Raw genomic sequence first — 12,054 nt, 5'->3', positions numbered from 1 at the left:
TATGATGCAGGCAGCTCTAGGCAAAAGGAGACAGGGTTAACTTGGCAAATGATTCTGAAAGGGCCAATGAACTTGTGTCTGAATTTATGACTGGGTAATTTTAACTTCAGGTTGCATGTGGAGAGCCACACTTTCTGGCCCACCTGGTAGGCTGGGCGTGGGCATCGCCGGCGGTTGGCCTGGATTTCCTGTCTCTGAATCGCCCTCTGAAGGTGCACATAGGCCCTTTCCCAGACTTCTTGGCTTCGCCTATACCAGTCATCCACTGTGGGGACAAAGAACCGGACATAATCCACGACGACATCATGGATAGAAGGCCACCAGAATCTATGTCGTAACAGCTGGGCAGTTCTGTGGATGCCGGGGTATCCAGAACTTGGATTCTCATGGGTCCACTGTATTATTCTTTGGTGGAGACTGGAGGAAACATAACTTAGAAGGTGGACAGTTCGGGGGAGGAGCTTCGGTCAAGTGAGATCGTTCAATCTCCTCCACAATGTTCCATTGTATAGTAGCCACTAACACAGATGATGGGCGGATAGTTTCAGGGCATGTGGGTGGATCAAGGGTCTCATGAATCCATGACAGGGTGTCAACCTTCCCGTTCTTGGAACCAGGACGATAGGAAATGGAGCCTGAACCTGGTGAAAAACAGGGCCCATTTGGCTTGGCGAGGGTTGAGGCGATTTGCTTCTCAAAGATATGCGAGGTTTCTGTGATCCATGAGAACCAGGAACTGATGGCAGGCCCCCTCCAAACAGTGTCTCCATTCCTCTAAAGCTGCCTTTATGGAGAGCAGCTCCCTATTCCCCATGTCATAGTTGGCCTCAGCTGGCATGAGTTTTCGGGAGAAGAAGGCACATGGGTGTATCTTTCCGGAGTCTGGTTGGCATTGGGAAAGCACGGCCCCATTCATCGCCCTCCTTTATCCGGATCAGGTTGTATGCACTGCGTAGGTCTAGTTTTGTGAATATTCTCGCCCCCTGTAACTGCTCGAGGGCCACAGGAACCAAGGGAAGTGGATAAGGATAGGGAACTGTGATGCTGTTCAGACCTCGATAATCAATGCATGTTTGAAGGCCCCCATCCTCCTTTTCGACGAAGAAAAACCCCGCTACAGCAGGAGATGAAGACAGGCGGATGTATCCAGCTACGAGGGCCTCTTAAATATATTCCTCCATGGCTCTTTTCTCAGGGAGTGAGAGGGGGTAGACGCGGCTTTTGGGTGGCATGGCATTGAGAAGAAGTTCTATGGCACAGTCCCATGGCTGATGTAGAGATAACTTGGCGGCCTTTTCTTTACTGAAGACTTCTTGAAGATCACTGTACTCTTTGGGGAGTGTTATTGAGGGGGATGACTCTGGACTCTCAACGGATGTAGATAGGCATGGGCATGATAAGTGCTCATGAAAACATTTCTTTTGACAGAAGGTGCACCATTTTTTCCCCCTCTTTCCATGAGATAACAGGGTCGTGGAGCTGTAGCCAGGGAAGGCCTAAGACAATGGGGTTAGATGGTGAAGAAATGACAAGAACCTCAGTTTTTCACTGTGAAATAATCCGATTTGGAAGTCCATGAATGGGGTTTGGTGTGGTGATGGGCTGATCGTTGATGGCGGTTACTTTTAATGGCAGTGGTGATGTACTGAGACAAATAATCTGTAGGCGTCTTAACTTGGGGATCTGAGTCCCATACAGCCGAAGCCCAGTCCAGCACTTTACCCCTTAGCAATGAAAGAATGAAGGCACACCTAACGGTTTCATTGCCATAGACTTCTGGCTGTCCACTGGCGTAGAAAGCCTCGGGTGCAGTTGGCGGAGCCATCAAACTTTTCCGGAAGCGCAAAACGGGGTAATTCACTGTGTGACGGTGGTGCTGGTGCTATGGCAGCTGCTGGTTGTTGTTGCTGTGGTGTCTTGCAACTCTGCCACCTGGTCCTGGTAAAAGTGAATCATGTGGCTCTGGCGGACGCTAGTGGCGCGCAGATCTGCTGGATTATTGGGTGGCGAAGTATCATGTAAGGAAGCATGCGAGGCTTGCATAGTAGAATCCATTTGCAGATCTTTATTCACAAAATCAACAGGCAAAAGTTGGTATCGGTATGGATAAGCAAAAGGGTCAAAAACCAGAAAGCAAACACTGTAAACCGAAACCAAAACACAAAACCGAAACTCGTAGTCAAATAGCAGAGCCGACAAGGACCATACATGAGGTAATCTATTCAGCAATGTAGCAAGCCTTGGTATGTGACACAAGAAAACGATACTTTGCATAGAACAGAGGGAGCACGCTGCTTAAAAGCCCTAGTTAACCGGAAATGAGTTCGTAGAAGTCAATATTCGGGTGACGGCTCCCTCTGGTGTTCTGGCTCTGTGTGTGTTGTGACAACAGTATATAAAATTACAGTAAGAGGTAATCAAGCTGAGGAATTGGGCAATGGATGACAATGGTAAAAATATGCTGTTGGCAGAAGATTATGTGTGGGTGGGTGTTTATTCAAATGTTGAACTGTGTTAAATGTTTGAGGATTCCCTCAATAGTGGAGCCCAAATTAATCAGCTCTCTTAGTGGATATCTAATATCCTTTCGCATATCATTTGATATGGCATTCACTTTGTTCAAATTCAAAAAACTTATTTGTCCCTGAGGGGCAATTTAAGGCACATGAGTAGCATGAAGGGCATAATAATAATAATAATAATAATAATAATAATAATAAAAAGATAATAAAAATACAGTTAAAAAAAAGAATATATAAACAAGAACAGTACTAGTAATAAAAGGAAATTGAAGCCACAGTAATGATAAAGTACAGAATAAACTGCAATAAACAGTGTTATACAGATGTACCAATACTCAAATACTGTGAATGGTTCAGAAGATGTAAACATGTGACTGGGATACAGTGCAGACAGGTTATTAAAATGCAATTAAGTATTTTCAGTGATTTAAAAAGTGTGATTTTTCAGTGAAGTTTTCTTTCACAGATCAGAGATCATTTATAGCATAGTATGTACAAATATAGTCAAAACAGTATCTAAAATGGGCAGATCAAGCACATAATAAACCAAGGGAAGCAACATGGGTGTAAGGTCCAGGATACCACACCCGAAGCGGGGCTCAAACCCAGATCTCCATGGTAGTCGCAAGCTCCCACATACAGAGTATCAGACCCATATTCAGGAAAAATGAAGCGCTGCTTTATGTGGGGAATACACAAACAACAAAGCAACCTATGATAAATCACCTGCCAGCACCCCCCTCTGGTGGTCTGGCAGGGAACTGTCCCAATGGTTCCTGACAATGAGATTCTACAAGAAAAGTTTTTAATTAAATGAGACATGCCTCTGTTTTGAATAAATTATACCCAGTGCATACAAATAGTGCATATCTGTCCAAGTTGGGGACAGTGTGTGCAATGCCAATGTATAAAGCATACATATGCAGTGTTGGAAGGAGCACTACCACAGGTCATTCATACCAGTGGCTGTCAGACTTCACAACATTGCATGCAATGATATTCTAATGTGCAATATTTTATAATTTTTTATCTTACTTTCTTTTACTATTTGTACTGCTATTACTATTAGTACTACTTGTATTGTGCAATATTTTTTATTTATTTATTTTTTTAAGTAATTTTACATAATTTTCTTTTCTTTCTTTCTTTCTTTCTTTCTTTCTTTCTTTCTTTCTTTCTTTCTTTCTTTCTTTCTTTCTTTCTTTCTTTCTTTCTTTCTTTCTTTCTTTCTTTCCTTCCTTCCTTCCTTCCTTCCTTCAGTTAAATACCTGTACATTAACTGTCTGTTGAACTGCTGTGACAATTGAATTTCCCCACTGTGGGATCAATAAAATTTATCTTAAAGTTTATCTTTATCTTATCTTATCTTATCTTATCTTATCTTATCTTATCTTATCTTATCTTATCTTATCTTATCTTATCAAACTCAACATTATCTCAAAAGTCCTCCTGCTTAACTCTGAATATGCCTGTAAGACCACTAAATCTTTCTTTGTGTGTCTGTAAAACTGGAACAACTATAATATAAGGATTGGATGATATAGTGTGGTGACCCTGAACAGGGAGCAGCATAAGGACAACAACAATAGTCTCTCTTTAAAAAACACAAGCAACACAAGCATACTTACAAGAAGTTTATACAGCCTGTGCCAGGTGGTGGGGCAATCCACACAAAGCTGAAACTGGTAGTAGGCAGGCGACTGACATGAGATGCCACCACACTACACACAAATTGAGTCCCAAACTGTTGCTCTGACATCAATCCTGAGAAAGAGAGCAAAAGGCACCATAAGCATGAAAGAATAAAAAATGTTATAGAACAAAAAAGTAGTAAACCTTTAATAAGTTTAAGGTACTGTAACAATTGAAACAAAGATCTTGGCAATATTTTGCCTACTGCATTAATAGCATTATTTTTTAAGAACATAAAGGGACCCAAAAATATACTCAGATGAACTATTTTTAAATGAGGAAATCATTTAATCTATGAAAATGGTGGGCATTTGTCACACTTAAAAGAATCAGATCATAAAACAAAATTTAATATTACACAAAGATAATGCAAGTAAATACAAAATGCATTTTTTAAATGATGATTTTATTTATTAAGGGAAAAAAACTGTCAAAACCTGCCTGGCACTACATTAAAAAAATAATTGCCCCAGTGGACTTGCTGGTGCATTTGGGATCATTGATCTGCTGCATAACCCAAGTGCGCTTGAGCTTGAGGTCATAAACTGACGGCCAGACATTCTCCTTTAGGATTTTCTGATAGAGTGCAGAATTCATGGTTCCATCAATTATGGCAAGTTGTCCAGGACCTGAAGCTGCAAAGCAGTCCCAGACCATCACAATACCACCACCATGTTTGACTGTTGGTATGATGTTCTTTTTATGAAATGCTGTGTTGGTTTTATGCCAGATGTAACGGGAACACACACTCCAAAAAGTGCAACTTTTGTCTCATAAGTCCACAGAATATTTACCCAAAAGTCTTGTGGATAATCAAGATATTTTTTACCAAATGTAAGATGAGCTTTTGTGTTCTTTTTGGTCAGCAATGGCTTTTGCCTTGGAACTCTCCCAGGGATGCCGTTTTTGCCCAGTCTCTTTCTCATTTGAATCATTAACACTGACACAAGTTTTCTCCATTTGTGGATAATGGCTCTGACCGTGGTTCGAGTCCCAAAGCCTTACAAATAGCTTTACAACTCTTTCCAGACTGATACATATCAATTATTTTGTTTCTCATCTGTTTTTGAATTTCTATAGATTGCAGCATTATGTGTTGCTCTTTAAGCATGTTTCACTTCGTCAGACAGTTTCTATTTAAGTGATTTCTTGATTCAATAGGTCTAGTAGTCAGGCCTGGGTGTGTCTAGTGAAATTTAACTCAACTTTCTAAAATAATGTGGTTAATCACAGTTCTTTCATGATTTAACAGGAGGGGGCAATTAATTTTCATGTAAAGCCAGCTAGGTTTGGACAGCTTTTTTTCCCCTTAATTAATGAAATCATCATTTAAAAACTACATTTTGTATTTACTTGTGTAATATTAAAATTAGTTTGATGATCTGAATCTTTTAAGTGACACATATGCCAAAAAAAACAAAACAAACAAAAAAAAAAACAGGAAGGGGGCAAAAACTGTAGTTCCAGATAAATCTCCTACAGAAGTCAGCAAATCACAAGAATTGCTGGAGTACCTTGATTGCCAAGGGAGCTGGCCATTCTGTAACTGCACATATTGTACAGTGTCTTGGTGAAATTCACATTTCTCAGCTTTGACATATAATTGGTGTTTTAATAATGGGCTAACACCATCCTGACATGGCCTTCATGAGTCTTACGATATATATCAAGATGTCATCTATGTTGATAATTACATACTGATTTAGCAAGTCTCTGAATACCTTGTTCACAAATGATTGGTGAGCTCATGCAGCATTACCAAATACTCACTCTAACCCATGGATGTGATAAAAGCTGTCTTTCACTTATCCACATAACCAAACAAGGTTATAAGCTCTTCTCGGATCTAACTTGGTGAAAATCAAGAGCAGGCAGGACCAGAGGTAGGGGATACAGGTATCTGATGGTGATGGCATTGAGACTGAGGATAAGGTTATTCAAGCAAATCACCAGGGTAATCCAATAGGTTAGTTGTATCATCCAGTTCTACTTGAAGGGTGGAACTCAATCCCTCATGAAACACTGTTTTCAGGGCTGCATCATTCCATCCACTTTGGGCTACCAAGGTTCAAAATTTCACTTCATAGTCAGTATGGAATAAAATCACTGTCAAAAATAATCATACATAATTCAAAACATTTGTGTGTAATTTTAATCTACTTGTGTGTAATTTAAAACTATTGTATGTAATTCTGTGTTTTGTCAGAGTTGGATTCCAAAATCTATGGCCATGACAGTTTACAGATACGAGAATTTGTGCGTTTGTTAGAGTACAACTTCAAAATTTACAACTATGTGTAATGATGCACTCGAGGCAGCAGGATCAGAATCCATATTGCAGATCTTTATTTAAACGGCAGGCAAAAGACTTAACAAAACAGGCAGGCAGAAGGTCAATAACCGGAAAACCAAACACACTGAGAAAACGAGACCAAAACCGAGAACCGAATACTCGTAGTCAACTAGGGCAGGCAATCACAGAACAGTAATATAAGGCTTGGTACATACTGTAAGAGAAAACGATACTTCACGTAAAACAAAGGCAAGCATGCTGTTTAAATAGCCAACAAACACCAGAAGTAAGCACACGCTGTTAAAACTCAGGTGAGGGCTCCCTCTGGCATATGGGTTCCGCATGCACTGCTACACTATGACAGTTTACAGACACAACGCTTGTTTTCACAACAGCTCTGTTACATGCATGACATGTAATTTGAAATTACATGAAATTACACCCACAAAGTGTGGTGTGCGAAACGACTGTCAAAAATACATCATCAAGGTCACAGGCATTACTATCCAAGGGAAGATGAATTGTTTTTTTTTCTTATTGCAAAAAATACTAATAAAATAAGGCAATACAAGATCATAAGAAGATCCTCAAGAAAAGAGCACCAATCAAATGAAAATAAACTAAGAAAAAAAAGAAAAAGAATGACTTAATAGGGTCTTCTAATAGTTTATATTATTTGCAATAAACTAAACAGTCTTCTTCCAGTTTTGCGTTTTAATCTTACAGATTTACAATACATCCAAAATTCCTTTTGAAAAACAGAAAACAATGGCTTTGTTTTAAGGCACTTACATTTATGATTATAAAATTTGCCCAAAATGAAAATAATATTCAGTACAAATTGAGTATGTACATCTTCCATTAACAAACGAAAAATTATATTGTTTTTAGAAAATTGAGAAGATAGTTTGATTGAAACTTTAAGCCACTCGAATATATCAGACCAAAAGGCTCTACTGAATGAACAGTCAAAGAATAAATGTACAGTTGTTTCAATATCAACATCACAAAAGGTACAATTATTGTGATCAACGTTAAATCTATATCTAACAAACTCTAACGATGGTTAGATTGGTTAGATATCATCATTAAAAATAGTTAAATAATAATTTAAAAATAGAGCTCTTGGGAAAAAGTTGAGTCACGTTATTTCGGCTAGCTTGATTTGGAAATTTATCTTGGGTCAATAGGGTTCTATTAATTTATTTGGCAGGCTACACCTAATAAAATCTTGCCCATTTATTATTAAAGAAGGTAAATGAAGAGCTTCAGTTACATTTGGCACTGTATTACTAACCAACAGTACAAAGGCCTTTAGAATACAGTTCAATACCCTATTATATTGCTTGTAATCACAATGAATATTATATTTTCCACAAAAAGTACTGTGATCCCTGAGGGCTAATCTTACCTACTATAGTTAAACTATCAGTGTAATATTAGTCATATATGTTATTAGTGATAACTAACCCTTAAACATGTCTGAATTTGAAAAAAAAAGATAATCTCTCAGGGAGCCAGTGGTTTAAAACAGTGGAGGGGCACATGTGCACTTTGTGGAATTGATTCATCTTTCCTCGGATAGTAATGCCTGTGATGCTGATGACGTATTTTTGACAGTCGTTTCATACACCACACTTTGTGGCTGTAATTTCAGATGTTGCGCATGTAACAGAGCTGTTGTGAAAACAAGCATTGTGTCTGTACACTGTCATAGTCATACATTTTGGAGTTGTACTCTAACAAACACACAAAATCTCATATCTGTAAACTGTCTTGGCTGTAGATTTTGGAATCCAACTCTGACAAAACACAGAATTACATACAATATTTTTAAATTACACATGAGTAAATTAAAATTACACAAATATGTTTTGAATTACATATGATTATTTTTGACAGTGATTTTATTCCTTAAGTCAGCCGTAGAGTCCATGCCCTTGTTTAGCTATAGCAGTTGGAGAGGAAATATTGCATCCTCCAGCTGGATATTTGAAAACCTCATGTATGAGCTGCATAAAAAGTAAAAAGGATTCTTTTATACATGATTCGTGGTCCCAAACTGCCACTGCCCAGTCTAGTGCCCAGAAAGACATAAGGAAAGGCACACAAAAGGGGGAAGTCAAAGAACAAAATGTGGTCATACACAATAGAAATAGGACAGAGAAAACAACAGGCTTGGCCCACAGGAAAACTGACAATACTTAGTGTAGTGCATTAGTATTAGCTTAGCATAAATAGGCGAAACCCAGAAGTTGTAGCGTACCCTGGAAGTGCTCCAGTGACGGCTCTCTCGAATGGGTTGGCAGGGGGTTGATTGTATTGGGGAGGTTGAATGGAATATTGTTTTATTTAATTTAATGAAAACAGAAGTTATCATTCTTTTATTTACACTGGCTTCCTTTCCATTATGAGGTCTCTTACCTCTTACTGTGATACTGGGTCATTACTTTGGTCCTAGGGCTCAAATTGACTTGGCAATTGACTGTTCCATGAGCATGGTTGAAGGCTAAGGGTGACTTTGCAGTCGGTTTGCTGAGGTTGCAGAACTTCCTTTACTTACTTAATGCAATCATATATAAAATAAAATAATCATCAAATATCATCAAATATTTATTTTTATCTCAGGGATATGTGAATAATTGATGCAAATACCTCTACAAATCTAATCTGATATGATGACAGGCTTATGATGGGTAAACCTGTGTTGGCAAGTGTGTAACAAACAGAGAGTAAGACTGTAGGTGCAGTCTTTATTTAGCACTAACAACAACAAAAAAAACTATTGCAGTGAAGGAAACAACTCGCAAAATGATGACTATGCCAAGCAGTCCAATTCAATTCACCACTGTCTTAAACTAACGCCTAATTATTATATATTTTGTCTTAAAGTATAATTTAAAAATATGTATAATTTTCTGAAATAATGATTCATTGAATGAAACTAGTCTACCCATTTTATCTACAGTTACTGAATTGTGGAGAGGAGTGGTCCAAGATCACACCAGAGCATTTAAAAAAAAAAAAAAAAAATTGTGATGCCCTTTGGCATTGATAACACTATGTAACACATTCTTTCTCTTCCTGTGTAATAAGTGTTATTTTCTAATTGATTATGCCTCAAAGGCTATTAAACTATTATACCCTCAAACTTTGCTTTTTTGACAGTTTGTATTTTAAAATGTATTGATTTTTATTGAGAAAATGGGTGGCTTTGCACATAAAGTAAGAAAAAAACAACATATGGTTCAAATACAAAACAAATGGATTAAATATTGCTATACAAAATATACCAGAAATCATTTAGATGTGAGCAGATATGCAAAAAAAGACAACAAAAGATTTAGAAGTGAATAGTTTTTCAAGATTCATGATATTATTGTAAATTGCTTTAATGTAGCATCACCCCAAATGTATTTTCTCAATAGGCTCTTGTTATATTGTTCTTCATAGTTGCATCAAGTATATCCTAGTGGAAGCACATGTATTTCTCATCTGATTATCCTCCCACGAGTTTAAGATGAACATCAAGGATATGAACGTAAACAAAGATCCTGCAGAACATTGTGCATTGTTCTTCATCTGAGTCACAACCAGTTCTACACAGTTTTCAGCTTGGTGATTGCTCAGGAAGACACTTTCTACTTTATAGTGAGCATCTTAGGAAATACCTTGCACTCAAGAATCATCTTTATCTGTAGTCCAACAAAGACATTGGATTTAACCTGTCTTGAGGCTTCCTTGAAGGTTGCAGACTACTTATTTAGAGCTGTGAAATTTTTTTCAAAATGGTGCAGGACTAGTTAGTGGACAAAATTTATACGGAAGGAAGAAGAAGAAGAAGAAGAAGAAGAAGAAGAACTAGACATGTACATTTCCCGAAGAAAATGTGAGTGGTGCTTGCCATGGCAAAACTCGTCCCTGAGTTCATAGAGGAGATAATTGGATACACGTCATGCACATCCCCTCATTGTGCAGAGTGTTTTGATGTCACATGTGTATGTTGCAGTAATCCATAATTCTGGGGTTAGCGCACACATGATGTAATATAATGTCACCGCAACACACATCACGCAGTTCCCCATATTGTGCTGAATGTTTTGATATGTCACGTGTATATTGCAGTAATTTTGCAATTTCACATAATTCCAGGGTTTGAGCACACATGATGTCACGTGACATCACCTGGATACACGTCACGCATGTCCCCTCATTGTGCTGTGTGTTTTGATATGTCACATGTGTATGTTAGTTTTGAGATTTCCCATAATTCCGGGGTTGTAGCGCACGTGACATCATGTGACGTAATTGAGTGTTGTGAGTGTTGTGATATGTGGCATAAACTATGTTGCAGTGCATTTGTGAGTTTTATTGAGGATTCAAAATTACACCTATTCATTTCTATGGAAATTTTTGGGGTGTTCAATCGGGAATACTAGGAATACCGTAATTCTGATAGCTTATAAGTCATAGCACAACGGTGTGGGACTAGATAGCGGACAAAATTTGTACGGAAGGAAGGGAGAAGAAGAAGAAGAAGAAGAACACATGACATCACATGACCTCACCCAAATACATATCACACACTTCCCCTCATTGTGCTGAGTGTTTTGATACATCACATGTGTACATTGCTATAATTTTGCGATTTCCCATAATTCCCGGGGTGTCACGTGATGTCGTGTGACGTCATCTACACACACGTCACTCACTTCCCCTCATTCTCCTGAGTGTTGTGATAGGTGACATGACTATGTTTCAGTAATTTTGAGAGTTTTATTGGGGATTCAAAGTTCCGCCCATTCATTTCAATTGGAATTTTTGGGGTGTTCGATTGGGAATAAAAGTCTAAGCACATCTTTCCCGAACAAGCCGCATGGTTTGATACCTCATTCGTGGGTCTACGACAAATGGTGCGGGACTAGTTGGCGGACAAAATTTTGTACGGAAGAAGAAGAAGAAGTATGAGGAATAGTAATAGTGATGCTTTGCATAGCAAGCACCACTAATAACTAGAATTTTGCATTTCCAGAAGAAAATGTGTGTGATTGCGAAAAGCAAAGCAATATGTTGCTTAAACTATTGCAATAAATTGTCAAAGTCACAGTTTAAAAAGTTTAAGGTAGTATGTGGCTGTAGAGTAAGAATTCAAGCTGTAGGAACAGAAAAAAACCCTCTTCCCTCACTATAGCTGACGTCACACAAAGTAGCAGTCTGAAGTCTGTGAAAAATACATTTAAAAACTCTATATAAAATAAACTATAGTATTTATCAGCATGAAAAGTAATAGCACACCTAAGCAGTGTTTTAGCGTTGGAACCATGTTTCTAGCTAGTATCGTTTAAGCAATATGTTGCTTAAACTATTGCACTATTACATTCTACACATGCTGTATCGGCATCACACAATTGTCACCCAAATGAGGATGGGTTCCCTTTTGAGTCTGGTTCCTCTAAAGGTTTCTTCCTCATACCATCTAAGGGAGTTTTTCCTTGCCACAGTCAACTCAGTCACATAAGGCTTGCTCACTTGGGATAACATCTAGGA

At 38.2% G+C, this 12,054-nt stretch overlaps 1 protein-coding gene across 2 annotated transcripts in view; it reads right to left on the bottom strand.

Annotated features, from left to right (window-relative positions):
* reln (reelin) overlaps positions 1-12,054 on the bottom strand; it is a 400,453-nt gene that overhangs the window by 297,752 nt on the left and 90,647 nt on the right. For both annotated transcript variants that reach the window (XM_058387966.1, XM_058387967.1), the window contains exon 3: positions 4,151-4,286. In XM_058387966.1, the coding sequence (XP_058243949.1) occupies positions 4,151-4,286 (136 nt within the window). The remainder of the gene's footprint in view (positions 1-4,150; positions 4,287-12,054) is intronic.

Source organism: Hemibagrus wyckioides, linkage group LG04, assembly GCF_019097595.1.
Source record: "Hemibagrus wyckioides isolate EC202008001 linkage group LG04, SWU_Hwy_1.0, whole genome shotgun sequence".
In the NCBI taxonomy this organism is placed as follows: Eukaryota; Metazoa; Chordata; class Actinopteri; order Siluriformes; family Bagridae; genus Hemibagrus; species Hemibagrus wyckioides.
The sequence above is the reverse complement of the archived record's forward strand: the minus strand, read 5'-3'. Positions and strand labels throughout refer to the sequence as shown.